The 19,770-nt window shown below is 48.7% G+C and overlaps 1 protein-coding gene across 1 annotated transcript in view; it reads right to left on the reverse strand.

The window, feature by feature from the left end:
- Pkd1l2 (polycystin 1 like 2) overlaps positions 1-19,770 on the reverse strand; it is a 91,801-nt gene that overhangs the window by 61,033 nt on the left and 10,998 nt on the right. The window contains exons 6-14 of the mRNA XM_031336888.1: positions 15,017-15,246; positions 11,989-12,393; positions 10,523-10,600; positions 9,650-9,699; positions 7,558-7,675; positions 6,778-6,985; positions 4,494-4,614; positions 3,561-3,702; positions 2,091-2,267 (exon numbers count right to left, since the gene is read on the reverse strand). Coding sequence (XP_031192748.1) covers positions 2,091-2,267; positions 3,561-3,702; positions 4,494-4,614; positions 6,778-6,985; positions 7,558-7,675; positions 9,650-9,699; positions 10,523-10,600; positions 11,989-12,393; positions 15,017-15,246 — 1,529 coding nt within the window. The remainder of the gene's footprint in view (positions 1-2,090; positions 2,268-3,560; positions 3,703-4,493; positions 4,615-6,777; positions 6,986-7,557; positions 7,676-9,649; positions 9,700-10,522; positions 10,601-11,988; positions 12,394-15,016; positions 15,247-19,770) is intronic.

Below are 19,770 nucleotides of genomic sequence, written 5' to 3' on the forward strand. Positions count from 1 at the left end.
GTAGACCAGGCTGGCTTTGAACTCAGAAATCTGCCTGCCTCTGCCTCCCAAGTGCTGGGATTAAAGGCCCGGCTCAGAAGATAGCTTCTTTATGGTGTTGGTTTTCTCCTAACACCTTTATGTTGGTCTGAGGATGAAACTCAAGTCCCAGGCCAGAGCAGCAAGCACCTGTACCCACTGAGCTATCTAGCCAGCCTATTGGTTTTTTTGTTTGTTTGTTGGTATTCACTTGGGGTTTTGTTGGTTTTGTTTTTGTTTCATGTTTTTTTGTTTGTTTGTTTTTCTGAGACAACGTCTCACTCTGTAGTTCAGGCTGGTCTAGAACTCACCATGGAGCTCAGGCTGATCTTGAGCTTAAGGTAATCCTCCTATCCCAGCCTCTCAAGTGCTAGGACTGTAGACATGAGCCCATGGTGTCATGAGCCCTTAGTTTGGGGATTTGTTTTTAACAGTGATGGGAATGGAATCCACGGCCTCATACAGGTAAGAGTCCAGACAGGCATTCATCTTCCGCCCTTCACCTCAGCCTCACAGCACCTACAGAGAAGCTCCCTGTTGCTATGCTCAAACAGCGCCCCCTGTGGGACATGTCTTGGTTTACCAGTTGTCTCTGCTCTTAGATGTTAAAGACTATGATGGTAGCGATTTCCTTTGTCATGCTCACTGCAGCATACCTAGCACCCAGAACACAGCCTGAGACTGGACACCTCTCTGTTATAAACACGAGTGAGCAGATGAATATCTTATTGCCTTGAAGGATCCCCACACATCGCGGGAGTCTCCAGTCATTGTGTACTGCTCAGACAACCGTGAAGCTATTGGCTTGCAAGTGAACCGTCAATGTTGTGTGGCCACACCTCCTGCCTTCTTGCTGATCCTTGGGAGATGGGGCTTGAGGACAAAGGGGGAACTGGCCTCTCCCTTTGGGTGCAGTGGAGAGGTGTTTGGAAATGAAGTCTACCTGCCTTGCATTTTCTTTCTCTGTCCACACTCAGGCTCAGTCGTTGTCGCCTTAACAGCCCAGCTAATTGCACATTCTTTGAAAAGGCCCCTCACGAAGACTAATACTCCCTCAGAAGGGCTCACACCCACCTCATCCTGGTCAGGGTACATTGTTTATGCCATGTGGTGTCTGGGCAGGATATTGCCGAGTAGGCCTGCACCACTCATAGTGCCTTGCTTGGCAAGAAAGTTCTACTTAAGCTAAGGCCCACATAGAGCTTGTGTGACAGTCCTCAAATGTCCAAGGCCACAGGGAGAACCTATGGCAACCAAAATGCAATGGTAAACCGAGTGAGCTGCCCCATGCCAGCCACCTCTTCATATCCACTGCTGGCCTGGGTGTGGTTGTCATGGCTGACATGGCTGACTGGATGGTTGGCATGCAGTGTAGATAGGGTCTTTAATGGTTCACCCTCTGTGAACCTTTGCAAAAAAAAAAAAATGTTCTTTGAGATTTGCTTGTCCTGTGACACTGCCACTCTCTGTCACCACTTACAAGTCAGGGTCAGTGAAAGTGCAGAAGGTTCTTTGAGCCAGATCCAGCGCTGCAGTCGAGGTAGCTGCACCTTCAGACTTTCAAAGAGTCACAGTGCCTTCCCTTCCCCTCTCTCTCTCATTTCTTCTCTTCTCTCTCCCCTTTCCTTTCCTCCTCTCTCTTTCTCTCCCCTAACTCTCTTTCCTCCTCTATTTACCTCTCCCCTTTTCTCTCCTCTCTCTTCTCCCTCTCCCTTAACTTCCCCCCTTCTTCTTCTGTGTGTGTGTGTGTGTGGTGTGTGTTGATGACTATGACCTGATATGCCCCAACCTATGGTGTCTCTTCATCCAATTAACCTTTTTATATGTCCTACACTGGGACAAAGTCATTGTGTCCCTTGGGTTTGGGCAGATGCTGCTATTGCATGCTGCTCTTCTGGTGTGATGACTGGACCCGTGCTTTGGGGGTGACCAAGACTTAGGAGTGTCTTATCCTGTCAACCTCTCTCATTATAGAACATACTCTATTGTAGCTCCCTGACAGGAACAATCTCCATTCTTACAGAAGATGAGTCAGGGGGGCTTGAGGGAAGAGCAGAGGCTCTGGCTGGTACCTGAGTACAGGCAGAAGCAGTACTCCATGGGGCCTGGGGCTGTGAGGGTATTGCAGAACACAGCGAAGCTCGTCAGTACAGAACCTTCCTCTGGGTCAATCATGCAGGCAGGCACTTCAGGCCGAGGTAGCATGCTGATCACATAGGTATCCTCCCCGTAGGCGTGGCTGGTCAGTGCTGGGAAGTAAAGATTCATTGTGCTTAGGGGACTGTGTGTCCAAAAACTTTAACTCCTCTTCAGTTCTAAGGTCTAGGATGACCTTGGAACTTGCTAAAACCAAGATATCTGGCACTCTGCAGACCATCTGGTCTCTGACATCTCTAGAGATTCTGGAGCAGGCTCCCAAATACTTCCATCTAACAATTATCCCCAGGACAGGTCCTCAGGCTCACAGAGAAAGTGGGCAGATGTGGGATTGGAGTTCTGCTAGTTCCTATCTAAGTGGCCTTGGCTTGACCTCTGTCATCTGTAAAGTGGAACCAATAATAACTTCCTCATAGGACTACATGAGCAGATTACCCAGAAGTCAGAGCGCCAAACCAGGGAGAAACCGAGACTGGAGCTGGAAGCAGGTGGACGCTACCCAGAAGCCATCTGTTTCCAGTCTCACACCCTCAGCACTGTGAGCCTCTGTCCATCCTGCAGCAATGTACTACCACATCCAACACAGCCAGAGTTCAAAAGAGCACTGGCCACAAGAGCTAAGCAAAGGAGAATCTTTTTCCTTTTTAATGGTTTATTTATTTTTATTTTATGTGCATTGGTGCTTTGTCTGCATGTCTGTCTGTCTGTGTTTATTTGTGAGAGAGCAACAGATCCTCTAGAGCTGGAGCTATGAACAGTTGTGTGCAGCATTATGGGAGCTGGGACTTGAATCCAGGTCCTTGGGAGGAGCAGTCAACGCTCTTAAACTACTGAGCCATCCCTCCAGCCCCAACAAAGGGGTTTAACTGGTTACAACTAAAGTCTTGGCCTAACTCAGTTGAGAAAGTCTGAGGTAGAGGAGGTGTGTCCACGGCCCAAGTGCCCACCTCAGTTTGTCTGGCTGTGGTTGCTCTGTGGGCTATGTTAGGAAATAAAGAACCAACAGGCACATAGGTGGCACTTGCCTACAGTCCTGGCACTAAGGTAGCATAGAGTCAAAGGAAGTGTTCTTAGAAAGCATAGCCATCCTTGTTCTGTGACTGTCTGAGCACTGAGTCACCCTGACTTCTAGTGGCACACACAGGTTGACTTAGGGCGACCAGCTTGTACCACCGGCATCCTGCCAATCACCTTGCGTGACAACAATTCCAGGACAGGCATTTATATCACTCCAGAACCACACATGGGGAAACTGAGGCAACATGAAGTCAAATCCTTTGCCCAAAGTCTTCCAGGCAGAAGACTCCATACCTTGCTCCATGCCAGACCAACGTCCTTTATTTTAGTGTTCCTGAGTTTGACCTGGTCCTGTCACAGCTTCTCACCTGTGACCCGGATGGGAATAACAGGTCCCCAGGTCTGCAGGAAGCTGCTGTTGAGCAGCAGCACGGAGGAGTTGCTATGAAGAAGGGTCAGTGATCGTGGCCAAAATCCTCTGAGGCTGCAGGCAGCTGGCAGGGGCTCAGCCTGCAATGGAAGAGCACTCAGACCCTTAGAATCTGTTAGGTAGGCCCCTGGACATCCTCAGTCCTGTGGCTTCCAACCCCCTGGGCCTGTCAAATTTTTTTCTGATGAGCAATATGGCGGCACTGCTGCTTCCCAGGAAGTTAGGAAACAGTCTTTAGCCTTGCCTCTTGCCAGAGATCAGGTTCCCAGAAAAGGATCCTGAGGAGGGATGTGGGTGTAGGTCTCTTATGCAGGGAGCAGTCTTAGGACGTGTGTGTGTGTGTGTGTGTGTGTGTGTGTGTGTGTGTGTGTGTGTGAAATATGAAGGGAGAAGCCTGAAGAGAAATGTGTGCAGGTCCCTTATGCAGGGTGTACTGGCTTGGGAATCAGCCAGGCAAGTAAACAGGGCAGAGAAGGTGGTAAGAGCAAGCACATTAAAGAAGCATCCTTCTCAGCATGGTCTCATGGGACCTCAGCTGTGTGTGTGGCATGCTGCAGAAATGTTCTCCCTTTGGGCAAGGGTGATAGGTTATCAGACATTCATAGGCCACCATCCCCCTGCCTAGCAGCTGGGAGATGTATGTATCCTGGCAGGAAACTTGGGCTGAAGGCAGTGGTGTCTCTTTCCCCATAGGCTTTGATCCTATGTATCCATTTACCTGTTAGAAATTCCCTCTGGTCCCTCATCTGCCTGACTGCCTCTGCACTGGCTCCACATGGGGTTGGCCTACCCTGGCTCAGGACCCAGCCTTCAACACAAGGCTGGTCCTCTCAGAGGACATAGTTTCTTCTGAATGGCTGTGACATCTCACCTTCTCTGGTGAGGTGTCATCTAGGTACCAGCTGAACACGGCTACGGAAGTTTCATCTCCCACGGTGACGGTGAGCAGAACATCTTGGTCAGCTTTCACTGGTTGGCAGTTCTTCTGACAGCTGGAAGGTGCAGAGGATAAAGAGAGAAAACCCCCTCAGGCATTGCGACCACTTGCCTGGTCTTTGCCCAGTTTTCAAGTCTGTGGAGAAGGTAGGACATTGCCTTTGTCCAAATGAGAGATGGAATAAACCCAGCAGTTCTCCAATCTAAGCCAGGACAGAACCTTGGTCTGCAGGCTGAAGAAGAGTGAGAACATGACCAGATTTCCATGTCACTCCCCTTGCAGTAATGTTGGGGTGGAGTGGGGGTGCAGGACAGGTCCCTGGCTTCCAATCCTGACCCTGTCACTTAGGAAGGCTTGCCTTGTATGAGCTGCTTAAACTCCTAAGAATTGGTTTCCTTGGCTGCAAAGGAAGTGGACAAAGCCAGATAATGTCTAAGATTCACTTTAGTGTTGGTAAAAGTGACAGTGCCGTGGCTTCATAGCACATATACGGTACATGATCAGAGAAGCTCTGAGAGTGACATGGCAGAGCCCCGGGAGCGCTTGGGAGCTCACCAGGCTCAGAGGACTTGTGGGATGGGTCCCAGGTGACACCACTCCTCAGTGGGTGGATAGAACATGAACCAAGGTCCAAATCCTGGGCCTTCTCTTGTGTTTTTGCTTTGGGGTATATGTGCATATGTGTGTGTTTGTGTACACAGAGTGTGTGTGTGCATGCATGCATGTGTGTGTATGTGTGTACACAAGCCTGTGTGTGTGCACAGGTGTCTGTGTGCATGCATGCGTGTGTGCATGTGTGTGTGTATATGTGTCTTAGTTAGGGTTTTATTGCTGTGAACAAACACCATGACCAAGGCAAATCTTATAAAGGACAACATTTAACTGGGGCTGGCTTACAGATTCAGAGGTTCAGTTCGTTATCATCAAGGTGGGAACACAGAAGCATCCAGACACGCATGGTGCAGGAGTAGCTGAGAGTTCTACATCTTCATCTGAAGGCTGGTAGTGGAAGACTGACTTCCAGGCAGCTAGGCAAGGGTCTTAAAACCCACATCCACAGTGACACACCTACTCCAACAGACCACATCTTCTAATAGTGCCACTCCTGGGCCAAGCATATACAAACCATCATAGTAGGGGTGTGTGTGTGTGTGTGTGTGTGTGTGTGTGTCTAGGTCAGAGGTTGATATGGGATGTCTTCTCTCACTCTTCATCTTATTGAGACAAGGTCTCTCACTGAACCTGAAGATCATTTGTTTGGCTACAGCCTCCTGAACCTTCTATATGATGTCCCACTTCCTCCCTGGAGCCCCTGACAGATCACTTTGACATCTGCTGCATGTCTCATGCCTCCCCGAGTCCTCTCAGCCTTAACTTCATGAGTCTGTTAAACTCCCTAATTCTCTTCCTAGTGTCTTCCCTAGTGCAAGCATGCTGGTGAGTCTCTACAGACCTTCCAGGCTGTTCTCCAGCTCTCCCTGTGGAGACAATGTCTCAGCTCCCACCCTCTGGGCTTCTGTTTAGGTCCAGCCAGTGGGGAGCATTGGTAAGGGCCCAGGATGTTTGAGGAGAGATGGTGGGCTGAGGAGAGCACAAGGTTATTCATTTATTTCTTACCAAAGGACTAGCAGGGCAGAATCAGTGCCCCCCAGTCAAGGCCATGGCTTCTGTCTCTCTCCACAGAGGGGATTCTAGTCACCCCCTGCCTTACCTCTGCAGTCCTCGGAGCGATGGCTTTCCCCACCCTATAGCAGCTTCATGCTGTCACCTGGGTTAGTCCTGTTCACTCACACCTGAGAGAGGATGCTTATCCATCTGTAATAAGTTTCTGACTACAATGAGCAATCTGCTTCCAGCAGGGACCTGACTGGCAAGTTTCTACCTTGACTCCTGTAAGATGGAGAGCAGAATGTTCTGAAGCAAGCTGTAAGCATGTCCTCTCCTGCTCAGGGACCTTGGGTAGGCTCCCTGCCTCTCCCTTCCTCCTCCTCCTCCCATACCCCTCCTCCAGGCCTCTGTTGAGCTCCACATCCTATAGATGGAGCCCATCCTGTCTGGATGAAGAAGTTTTCATAGACTTCTGCTGTCCCTTCATGCCTTTTGTTGCAGATCTCCAGGTTGCCGCCCCTATGGGAGCACAGGTGAGACGGATTGACCCACCCTGCCAGTCCCACCTCCAAGTGGTGCCGGCTGATGACATGGCACCCACGTGCCTCACCTGATTTGAGGCCCAAGGTCCAGGGGAGCAGACACATAGAGGCACTGTTCTGTCTCTTTCTCCAGCTCTTGGCCCCTTAGGATAGCCAAATGCAGGGTGACAGCAGAGTTGAGCGGTGGCAGACAGAAGGTATGGAGCACCAGCAGCCTCTGGTCTGTGTGGAGCAGCTGCCTCTCTACACAGGCATTCCACTGAGCCCAGCAACGTCCTGAGTGAGATGGGAAAACACTTGTACAGCATCCCTGACCCTAACATACTGTGGACTTTCTGGTTTAGCAAAGCTTCAGTTAATGGTTTTGGTCCATTGACACAGGGTCTGGATGCCCATCCCAGGCTAGCCTCAAATTCCTGGTCTTTTTGCTTCTGCCTCCTGATTGCCAGGGTTACAGGGATACGCCATGCCCAACCTCCAGTTGTCCCATTTTGTGTGTGTGTGTGTGTGTGTGTGTGTGTGTGTGTGTGTTATTGTAGGTTAGAAGGGAATGATTGATCCTCTCAGAGGAGGACTGTCTGGTCATGGATCTTATCTGGATTTGCCAGTGGATGGTGTCAATGAACAAAGCAACCTGGCTTTTAGGTTTTGCTACTGCTGTTAAATCCCCCCATGCCCCTGTCACACATGTTCAGGAACACCATCTCTCCTTGGTTTGCTGTTGCCTCTATACCCATGTCTGAGGTTTACATTGTGGCACACACGGGCAGACAGTGTCAGGCTGGAGTTGTGTCCAAAGAAGAGAGAACTGACAAGCTTGCCTGACAATGCTCTCTCATACCACCTACCACAGGACCAGTGGAAGTCCAAGCCCGGATCATCCTCTGGCCAGCCCAGTGTGACTTCTGTGAAAGGGTCCATGTACAGTTCAGGCTCAGCGAACACCTTCATGTCCTGTTTGTGTCCCTGCGGAGGAAGGTACCCCCAGGGATAGAACAGCTTCACTATAGAGTGCTGCCGCCAACCTTCCCCCAACCCCAGAGCAGTGCATGCTGACAGTGGCCACAGGGTGAGGCTAAGAGTTTTGGATGGTGGTCTGTTCTCAGGTTTCCCTTGGGAGGCATGGTGTCCCTTCCTAAGACTCACTGGGTACATAGCTTTATCTCCAGAGAAGGCTTAGGACTTACTGTGCAGTTGCCTGCATGGATAGAGGCCATTCTGGACCAGGCTCTGTGCTGATGATGGGGGACATGGTAACATAGACCCAACTGCTACCTTTAAGAGACATTAATGCACATTTAACACTCAGAGTGCCACCTGTGCTTCCTTCGAGGGGATCCAATTAGAGGAAGCAGGAGAATGTGGAAGGTAGAGGCAACTGGTTGAGAATATAGGCCTTGAGGGATTCGGGGAGAGGTGGCTCAGTTAGTAAGGTCTTTGCTTTGCAAGTGCAAGTACAATGATGTGAAGTCACCAAGGGCGGTGACACGTGCTGTAATCCCACCTTGGAAAGATTAGATGAATAGATTTCTGAGCTCACTGGTAAGCCAGACTAGACTACTGATGAGCTCCAGGATAATGAGAGACCCTGCCTACAAAACAAGACCAAGGTAGATGGCTCTTAGGGAACATGTACACACGAAGAAAGGAAACTAAAAGGAATATAAGGCTTAGGGCCAGCCTAGTCTCAGAGTGCACCCTGAGCCTGTGTCCTCCAGCCATGTTGAGTCTCTGTGTGTTTGTCCCTCTGAGGACTTGCTTGCATCTGACACCCATGGTTGCCACAGAGATAGGGAAGCTCCCCTGTGGGACTGGCTCCAAGAAGCGTCAGAAGGAAGAGGAGACACTGGTAGTTAGGCAACCATGGAGAGCGTGTCGGCTCTAGAAGAGGAATCAGTAGACCCCGAAGTGGATTCTGAAAGAAATTGCTGATGGGACCAGTTAAACAACTGATCTATGGGTCCTCTTGCTAGAGCCTTGACCCAGAATCACACAAGGCTACAGTGGGATTCAACCTTTGATGGCCTGTGTGTGTCATGAGCGTGTGGAGGTCAGGGGACATCCCAGGTGTCAGTGCTTGCTTTCTATGGCTCTTATACCACACAGGCTCTTATTTTCCACTGTATATGCCTGGCTAACTGACCTTTGTGCTCCTGGGAATTCTCAGGTCTCCACTTCCGATCTTGTTGGGGCATCGGGACTGATTACAGGTGCTTGCTATCATGTTCAGCTTACACTGCGAAGCAAGAGCTTTACCCACTGAGCCACCCTCTCCGTCTTCATAATGCCTTCTAAACACACCTGTGAGTACACACTCTGATACCTGCTATTGGTCTACCTGGGTCCTACCAGACACACAACTCTCAGTTCTTTCCTTTCATCTGTCTATCTCTAAGCTTTGTAAAGGCAGAGAGCACACTTGCCTTTTCAACATCAATACTTTAGCCTCTAAACATCAATTTACATGGCAGGTGCACTGTGGGTCTTTGTTATCGGCAACCACCTGCACAGTGTTGAGGAAAGGGAACTGAAGACCCTGGCATAAACATTAAGGAATTGGAGCTTGTTTCTTCAACTTAGCACTAACAACAGCTATGAATTTCCCTCTGAGAACTGCTTTAGCTGCAGCCCACAGATGTGGATCAATTGTATTGCCATTATAGTTTTAGTTAGAAATATCTTCTAATTTCTATGATTTCTTGTTTTGCCTATTAATTTTTTTTATAGAAGTGTGCTATTTTCTTCCTAAGGCCTACCTACACAACCCAAGGTCATATTGCTTTACACCTTAGCCCTATGGTGGTTAGAGAACATGCTTTTCGGCTTTTTTTCCAAATGGAAGAAAGTTTGGGGACCCTGTCAGTACCCTAAACTCAAAACTTCAAGGAGAGTGTTTGGATATTGTTTCCTTGTGAAGTTAAATGCTTTAAAGATGCTCACGTTCTTTGCTTCAGCATTTATTCCAGACGGTTCTTGGAGGCTGGAAGGGGCTGTGAACATAATGAGAACAAGAATTAAGCTTTGGTAGAAAACATTATAAGACATAAAGGTGGAGTCATGTAAGCATCAGGGCATGTACTCAAGGTCCCAGCTATGGAGGAGAAGTGGTTGGGGCAGCAGGAGGAATGGGTGAGCCTAGAGTTTGTGGTAAGTCTAGACAATAGAATAAGAACCTTCTCAAACACATAAACAAACAAACGAATATGAAAAAAAAAACCGAAAGAGATCATGTTGAAGATGTCCCAAGATGTCTACCATTCAGGCAACAGGGACACAGATAACAAGGTCCCGTGGGTGACAGATGTTCAGCTGCCTCACCTGATTCTTGCCTGAGCGCTAGGGTTCTGACCTCAGGCATCTGCACAGCAAGCTCTTGCCCTGCAGAGCCATCCCTCAGACCTCCTCTTCTGGACTTTTGCTATTGTTTTTGCACCACGGGGGTAGAGTGCAGGGTTTCTGTGTGCTAAGGAAGGACTCCACCACTGAGCCACACCCACAGGCCATCCCAGGAAATGGCGAAGAAAACATCAGCCCACCTCCTACACTCCAGATGGTCTCTAGATTATAATGCTTACTATAATGTGAACATATATATGGTCTGAGCACTGTGCTGTGCGGTTCAGGGAGCCATGGCAGAAAGCACGGCTGAGCACATTCAGTGTAGAACTTTCATGATACTTTCTGCAACTGTGTCTTCAGAGCACCCAGAAGACTGTGGACCGGACTCCGTGTCCACAGCCCTATTTGAAGGGCTTCTCACTAGACCCCAGGCAGGCTCAGTGTCCTAGACTCCTAAGAGTACAAACACCTTGCCTGTGACCGTGATGTTCCCGATGTCCAGGCTCAGGTCTGAGAAAGCGTTCCGCACATGCACGGTGACCAGGAAGGTGCCTGCAATGCAAGGGGGAAGAGTCACTGGCATTGTCACAAATTCCATGACACAGTGGAGACAGCTCTCCCTAGGTATGCCTGTCTGGCAGCCTTGACTGCATCCCTGGAATATCTCAGGCTCTATGCACTTACAAGTCCTACTATATACCAGGCCTGGGGAAAGACTCTGGGTGACACGGGTGAAGGTACACTACATGGAGACATAGCGGCCTTGGGGTGGGATATGGTGTGAGCTGAAAGTGGAACAGGGCTACCCTTCAAAGGATGAGAAGGTTCTTTGAGGCTGGAGAACTCCATAGGCGGGTTCCATACTCATGCCCTATGGGATCAGCCTATGAAAGATGGGGAATAGAGAGGGTGGGAATAAGCGAATGGATGTCTGTCTGCTTCTGGGAAATACAGTGGACTAACCCCCAGTAAGAACTATCTATGGTCCAGGCACAGGCCTTCAGGAGAAGGATGGTGAGGGAGTTGGGACAGGTCAGGAGAGGAAGATGCTGTGTACATGCAGCCAGCTGAAGGGGAGGCACAGCCCTCATCATCCTGCGGGTTGTAGTCTGAGGGGCCCAGCAGATGGTCTCAGGAGCCCACAAAGGCTACTACCAGAGCCAATTTCAAACATGTCCACCAAGGGCGGAGTCCTGACCCTGCTCCCTTTGTGTCCTCCCTCTTACCGGAGAAGCCTAGATCATCTCGCCTCAGGGAGGAAAAAAAGTCTGTTAATCTAAAACTGAGCAAAAAGCCAGTAGACTGGTCCAGATTTTACTAGATAAAAGGGGATAGACTTCAACGAGTAGTTTCAAGGGGAGCAGAGGGAGACAAAGCCAGCAGGTGTGTCCAAACTTAGGGCATGGGGACATGATGTCATCCACAGAGTCCAATGCAAGAACATAGCAACTGGGCTACCATAAATAAGCGAAATAAATACATGACTAAATAAGTCTTATAATGTTTTAAATAAGTTTACAAGTTTATGTTGGACCACATTCATATCTATCCTGGGATACACATGGCTCATGGGGCACGGATATGTCTGTCAGTTGTCATGGGTATTAAAGCCCCAGGGTGATGTGTAGTTTTCATTTTCCCACCCTTTGGCTTCTTCCTGTTCCAAGCAAGACTCTTGGAGAAGGGGGTGGGGAAGGAATCTCTTCCAATGCTGGAAGAGAAGGCTGTGGGTCTTGGGCAGTGCTTAGCAAAGCCCCCGGTGGCTCTCTCTTGTGCAATCTTTGTTCTCTCAGCAGACCTTTGGCAGAAGGCCTGAGACCCTCATACCTGCCTAGTGTCACCTCTTTCCTGGCGCCCCTCCGAGCCCCAGGGGAACGAAATCAGAAATATAGAAGGTGGGGGTGGGTGGGTGTGCCAGGGGAAGCTGCCAGCCCCGGTACCTTCAGCAGGAACGGCCACGTGGTAGTTCCCAGATGACTGTCCAGTACTCTCCTCCTTCTGGGAGAAGTTCGCGTTGAGTCCTGCCACCTCGAAGGTCAGCTCCTCCAGGGTACCACGAGCCACTGAGACATTGACTAACAAGTCCCACCCGAGTTCCACGCGGTCAGAAGCCCAGGAGGCCCGCAGCCCCGACAGCAGCTCCACAAAGCACACAGTGAAGTTTCCAGAAGGGGCAGAGGCGGTACTATTGCTGACAGCTTGGATCTTCAGGCGGTGCCTTCCAGGGCCCAGCAGCTCCTGGATTTCTCTGTCCAGGGTCAGATTGTAAAGCTGCGAGCCCCTCCAGGTGGTGAACTCAGCCAGAGTTCTATTACCCGAAAGCAGAGCGTAAGTCACCCTGGCTCCTAGGGGGTGGAAGGGAAATTTAAGAAGCCTGTTACCAATTGTGCAGCTAGCATTCTAAGATAGTTCAGGCTGAGAGTTCTGATGTCAAATTCTGCAGCAGACATAGATATGGGTTCAAAGAAATACATGAAGACAGACCACCGTGCTAAATGCTAACTGTAATTATTTTTTGAGTTTTGGTTTAATAAGTGATTTTTTTTATTTTTATTTTTTACTTTCTGGATCCTCTTTGATCATTTTTTTAATATTGTTTGTTTGGTTGGTTTTGAGATAGGGTCTAGTGTAGCCCCATATCCTTGACTTCACTATGTAGCAGAAGCTAGCCTTGAATTCTTGATTTTCCTGTCTGAACCTCTCATGAATCAGTATTACAGGCAAGCACCACTGTGCTCAGTCTGGAGATCAAGCCCAGGGTTTCCTGAACCTCATGTACTCTTCCAACTGAGCCACAGCTGCAGCCCCGTTGCTATTTATTTACACCCTTGAACCCAGAAGTTTGTAGCAAATGCTTAGAACATCCCTATGATAGCCCCCACACCCCAAAACTGAAAAAGAGGTATCTTGGGGGGGTGGCGCTCAAGAATTTTGAAGCAGAATTACGAACTTCAAACATTGTTTTCAGCCAAAATAGATGAAGGTGTTTCTTTTTTTTTTTTAAAGATTTATTTATTTATTATTATATGTAAATACACTGTAGCTGTCTTCAGACACACCAGAAGAGGGCATCAGATCTCATGATGGGTGGTTGTGAGCCACCATGTGGTTTGCTGGGACTTGAACTCAGGACCTTCGGAAGAACAGTCAGTGCTCTTAACCGCTGAGCCATCTCTCCAGCCCTGAAGGTGTTTCTTCCAACATCCACTGATGACCCCCAGGACAGGTAAATCTCTATGTTGTTTTTTTTGTTGTTGTTTATTTGTTTGTTTTGTTTTGTTTTTTGAGACAGGGTTTCTCTGTGTAGCCCTGGCTGTCCTGGAACTCACTCTGTAGACCAGGCTGGCCTCAAACTCAGGAATCTGCCTACCTCTGTCTCCCAAGTGCTGGGATTAAAGACGTGCGCTACCACTGCCCAGCCAGGTAAATCTCTATGAAATTCAACCTGTTTCCCACAAAGTGGGGTCTCTCTTGCAGGCTGCAGATGACTGTCCTAGCTGGATGCCAAATACTGTTGTTGGTTGAAAATGTGTGTATGTAACCAGATGATATTCTTTCTAGTAGAAGCCACACCAAATACATTTCTTGTTTGGATGCTGATGAAAAGAAAGCGGGGGGTGGGGAGGGAGGTAAAGGGGAGGAGGGGAAGGAAGAAGACATACTGATGGTGGTGGTGGTGATGATGGTGGTGGTGGTGATGGTGATGATGGTGATGATGATGATGGGATAATGGTGATGATGGTAATGATGATCATTTGGTGATGATGGTGATAGCCTAAATTCCTACAGGAGCAGGGCCATTCACTTTCATGGGTATCCCTGCCTCCTTGACAAAGCTCTTTGACTTGGCAAAGAGCTGACACACAATTATATTTGTAGGAAGACTAATTAGATCAACGAAAGATTATTTTACTCTACTCTGGTTGCCCATACCAGTCCGTTAGGCAACAGGCACACAGGAACAGGAAGGAATCTCATGAGTGCCGTGTCAGAGCCCCATCACAATTTCATTAAGACGATCAGAGTGAAGGATGTCATACTGAGTCAGATCCTTCTTCATTTGATGGTCACCACTGTCATCACCACCACCACCATCATCATCACCATCATCACCACCCCCATCAACTCCGTCATCATTACGCCATCACCACCAACATCCCCCACAGCACCATCACCATCACTGCATAATTTATGTCAACAGGGCTCCATTCAGAGCTCTAACTGGGCTGCACTTTGTCGGGAAAGGTTGCTGTGGATAAGGCAGGGGTGGGAAGGGAGCTCTCTGTGGACCAAAGCGGTGCTACTTAAAATATCGATGGGCACTATCCAAGCTCCACGATAGATGTGCTGAGGAGTAATGGATCCTGTGGGCACAGTTAGAGTGATCTCTGTAATAAATTAGAACGGAAGCTGTAACCAATCATCATGGAAGCCTTGGCTAATCAAGGCAGATGCAGGAACCAATCAGAATGGCCTCTGGCTTAACTAGAAGACACTATGTCCAATCAGAGTGTAGCCTCCCTAGAACTGTGGATAGGCTTGTATCGTGTGTTTATCTCCTGATTTCCGGGCCTCATGGCCAAAGGATGGCGCTATGCTCGTGGTCAGCACTGGCTGTGTGTTGTGGCAGCCCCTCCCATTCCCACCCCTTTCTATTGAAATTCCCTCCAGGGGGAAGTGGTATGGAGGGCCAGTGTTTCAGATAGGATTGTGGACATGCGGAAAGAGCCTTGGGAAAGAGCCATGAGGGTTATTGCTGGCTCACTAACCTTTTAGCTTGGAGTGGATTAATGTGGCGTCTATCCTGAGTGGGCCATCATAGGTCAAGCACTTAGCCCTGAAGATGCCACGGGTGTTAAATAAATGAACACAAGGAAACTAAGAAGCTAAAGCTTCAGGTTAGCTGAATAGATTTGGAGGAGGCAAATCCCCCCATGCGCCTCCACCTTCTCCATCCTTCAGACTCACCTCCATCCAGATCCACTTGAATCCACAGGGGTTCCCCAAAGACAGCTTGACAGAGAAGGCTGGCTCCAGATCCAGACAGGCCAGCGCACCCAGTGACACGGGGCGTCTCCACCTTCTCTCGAATTATCACTTGCCTCTGAGCGGTCACGTGCCACTCACTGGTTGTACACTCAGCAAACACTGTGAACTCCCCAGGAGAGGTGAACTGGTGGGTCACGTTGCTGGACACACTGTGGAGGAGCGAGTGTTGAACGAGCACAGCTTTAACAATCATGCATGAGTTCACAACTCCCCGTGCTCCAAAGGCAAGATGGCGGCAGCAGGGGTTGGGGGATGGGGGTGGGGTGGGATGGGATAGCATGTAGTGCAGTGGGGAGAGGTTTTGCCTAGCATGGATGTTGCTCGGAATTTGATCTCCAGCTCTCCATTAACTGACTATGCGATGCATATCTGTGGTCCCAGCCCCCAGCAGGAGGAGGCAGAAGATTAGAAGTTCAAGGCCATCCACTGCTACATAGTGACTTTTGAGGCTAGTATAGATGGTCTCAAATAAATAAATAAATAAATAAATAAACAAATAAATAAATAAAAGTTTGACAGAGGAAAGAAAAAGATGTCACATAGCACACCCTGTTCTCTATGTCAGGGGAGGTCACACTATGACAATTCAACATCGGATCAGGAATAGCATGGTCAGCTGCTGGCCCTTTGAAAACAATTACTTATTTGTGTGTGCATATGTGTGTGTGTGTGTGTGTGTGTGTACACAAATGTACCTTTGTGTGCGGGTGTATGGAGGCCAGAGGTCAACCTTGGGTGATCTTCTTCAGGAGTCCAGTGAACTCCAGGGATCCTCCTGTCTCAGCCCTCCTAGTCCTGGGATTACAATGCATGCCACCATGCCCGACTTTTTATGTGGATGCTGGGGATGGAACTCAGCTCTTCCTGCCTACACTGCAGGATCTCTACTGGCTGAGCTGTCTCTCCAGCCTCTGAGAGTTCTTTTCTGATACCAATCACCTCCCATCCGGTTCAGGTAACCCCTACTCTGGGCCTTCCTATTTTGATTTAGAGCATCCTCAGAGTGTCTGGTAGACTATAAATGCCGTGGAAATGGATACTGTGCTATATTTTCTGGTTTGTGAGATCTTTGTTGTATTTTTAGACAAGGTCTAATGTAGTTCCGGCCTTGAAATTCTAGTCCTCCTGCCTCCACCTCCCAAGTGCTGGAATCCCAGGGGTGTGCTGCGGGTATATCTGGAGGCAGAGGTCAACCTTGAGTATTGTTCCTCGGATCTTTGTCTTCCTCGCCGCTCGTTTGTTTTTGGAACAGGGTTTCCCTGCATATCTCTGGCTGGCCTGGAACTTGCTCTGTAAACCAGCGTGGCCCTAAAGTCACAATGATCTACCTCTCCTGGGTGCAGGGTCTAAAGGTATGCACAACCATGCCCAGCCACCTTGCTTTAGACAGGGTCTCTCTCTGTTACCTGAAACTCTCCAATTCAGCCTGGCTGGGAACTAGTGAGCTCCAGGGATCCACCTGTCTCTGCCTTCTCAGCGCTGGATTACAAGAGTGCATCACTATGGCCAGTTTTCTCACCTTGGTCCTGGGGATCAAACTTAGGTCCTCATGCTTGCATAGCAAGCCACCTCTCCTGTCCCTTGGCAACAGCACTAACCTCACAGATCACATGCTTCCCCAGGCTAAAGGGTTGTCTTCTCTCCTTTGTATCAGATGGCCCAGTTCCCCTAAGAGCCTTAGTTGAATGTATCTCTGGGAATCCCTTGAGATGAAGGGAGATGCTTCACTCCAAGGGCACACTGTGCTCCCAGGCATATCCCCCATCTATTGGTGGCTCAGGGCCAGTGTGTGGATGATAGTCCTCCTGACTGAGAGCTACACAAGCCCAGGGACCCTGTGGGATCAGCAGTGTCTGCTATGGCATTCCACTTTGACCTCACCCTTTAGTCTGTCTCAGCATCCTCCTCCTCTTCCTCCTCCTGTTCCCATCAGTATCCAGTCCTTGGTAGCTACCCACCTTCCTCTCCCAGGAACAGTCTCCTTAGACAGGCAAGCATCAACAGCTTTTCCTGGGCAGGGCACTGTTGAGCTTTCTGGAATCTCTCCACTGCCCTCATACCCATGAGTACAAGAGGGAATGAGCATTTTGCAGGGTATGACCTGCTTCTTCAGGTCCAGGCCAGTCCCTCCCCTAGATCAGACTTTCTCAACTTGTGGGTCACAACCCCTTTGGAGTGGATTGACCCTTTCAGAAGGGTCACTTTTTTAAAAAAATTTTTTTAAAGATTTATTTATTTTATTTATATGAGTACAGTGTAGCTGTACAGATGGTTGTGAGCCACCACGTGGTTGCTGGGATTTGAACTCAGGACCTCCGGAAGAGCAGTCAATGCTCATAACAGCTGAGCCATCTGACCAGCCCTCAAAAGGGTCACTTAAGACTATGAGAAAACACAAATATAACCGGGCAGTAGTGGCGAATGCCTTTAATCCCAGCACTTGGGAGGCAGAGGCAGGCGGATTTCTGAGTTCCAGGCCAGCCTGGTCTACAGTGTGAGTTCCAGGACAGCCAGGGCTACACAGAGAAACCCTGTCTTGAAAAAAAAAAAAAAAAAAAAAACCAAAAGCACAGATATTTACATTACGATTCATGACAGTACCAAAATTACAGTTATAAAGTAACTTATAAAGCAACGATGAAAGTAACCGTATGGTTGGGAGTCACCACGGCATGTGGAGCTGTATGAATGGGCCACAGCATTAGGAAGGTTAGAACCACTGCCCTAGACTGTCTGCTTCTGCACCCAAATCCAAAAGACGGTAGCTTTGGACTTCTTCCCAACTACCAAATTCCTCAGTGCTTCCCAGTGGCCTGTGTGCACCTAGTTCTCCCACAAGTCTTGTGTTGCCCTGAAATTAGCATTTTCCAAACAAGACTGTCATTTCAAAACAGCCTGGGTATCAAGGCAACTCCTGGTGGGGACAGAAGAACAGTCAATCCCAAGTCCTGCCTGTAGGGGGCACATGTTACCCAATTCTGGGTTTGGACAAGGTAGGCCTTATATAAATTATTCCATAAGACCCATAATACAATCTCAGATATGCAGAGGCTTTTCCAAGATGGAGAAAGAAAACAGCCTGATGTATGCATGAACAGGGACATCAAATGCAAGGGGAAAGGGGTGCTTCTAAGGAGAGCCTTCTTTTTTTTTAATTTATTTTTTTATTAGATATTTTCTTTATTTACATTTCAAATGATATCCCCTTTCCCGGTTTCCCCTCTGAAGAAAACCCCTATCCCTCCCCCTCCCTCTGCTCACCAACCCACCCTCTCCCACTTCCTGGGCCTGGTATTCCCCTGCACTGGGGCATAGAACCTTCACAGGACCAAGGGCCTCTCCTCCCATCGATGACCGACTAGGCCATCCTAGGAGAGCCTGCTGATTCATCAGGCTGGTTCTCTACAAGGTTGTGTTGGTATCCATGGTAGGAATTGGGTCCAGTTTTAAAGCTTCTACCTCTTAGACTAACAAGTAGCTAAGCACAACTAGAAGTTTATAGTTTACTGGTCGAGCACCAACTTAGCATGCATGAGACCCTAGGTTCAAACCCCAACATTGCAAAAAGTCAAACAAGTAAGGGGGCTGGGGATGTGACAGCTCATACTTATAATCCAAGTACTTGGTATGAGGCAAAAGGGTAAGAAGTTCAAGGCCAGCCTGGGATATGTAGCAAGTATGGAATGAGATTCTATCTAGAAGAGAGAGAGAGAGGCAGACAGACAGAAAAAGGGGGGAGTGCTCAGTGAGTGAGCTTGATGTCAGGCCTGATGGTCTGAGTTCCATTGTCAGAACTCACATGGTGGGAGATTTCTGCCTCCTTAAAGTTGTCTTCTGACCTCTACTCATGCATTTGGCACAAGTGTGGCACCCTATTTCTTTATTTTATTTCTTTAGAAAGAAGAAATAAAAACAAAGGGAAGAAGGAGGGAAGGTGGGAAGACAGGGAGTTAAGCACAATGACTTTTGCGCAGTATGGCTTCTGCATAATTAAAAAAAATTCATGCTGTTATCCATGCTGCAGGTGGGGTGCTAATGCTGCTAGCAAAGCCAAGAATGCATGACAAGGGGCCGTCCCGAGGTGAATAGAAATGACAGAAGTGGCTGGGTGATTTCAGGGTTCAATGGATTGTTAAAACAGAGGAAATTGGCTCACTGGGGTGGGGTGAGGGTGGCGGGGCATGGTGTCATCTATTTCTCCTGAAACAGAAAAAAATGCTGGTGACCTTTGCTTAGAGCCGCTGCCCAAATAGGAGTCAGGGAGAAAGGGTTGCTTATGTGTTGGGGTGTTGCACGCATATGTACATGCATGTACATGTGTGTATGGGAGGGAACATGTAGAGGTTAGAAGAAAACTTGAAATGTCATTCCTTGGGTCTTGCACACCTTTAAAATTATTTATTTATACCAGAGGTGTCTCTCATTAACCTAGACCTCATCAAGTAGGCTGGCCGGCTGGCCAGCGAGCCCTAAGGGGACCTTCTTGTTTCTGCTTCCACACCACTGGGCAGGCAGGGTAGACCACTGTGCTTGGTGGGGTTTTGTTTTATTTTGGTTGGCTTTATTTTTTCCTGTTTTTTCGAGACAGGGTTTCTCTGTGTAGCCCTGGCTGTCCTGGAACTCACTCTGCAGACCAGGCTAGCCTAGCCTCGAACTCAGAAATCCGCCTGCCT

Source organism: Mastomys coucha, unplaced genomic scaffold, assembly GCF_008632895.1.
Source record: "Mastomys coucha isolate ucsf_1 unplaced genomic scaffold, UCSF_Mcou_1 pScaffold22, whole genome shotgun sequence".
Taxonomy (NCBI): Eukaryota; Metazoa; Chordata; class Mammalia; order Rodentia; family Muridae; genus Mastomys; species Mastomys coucha.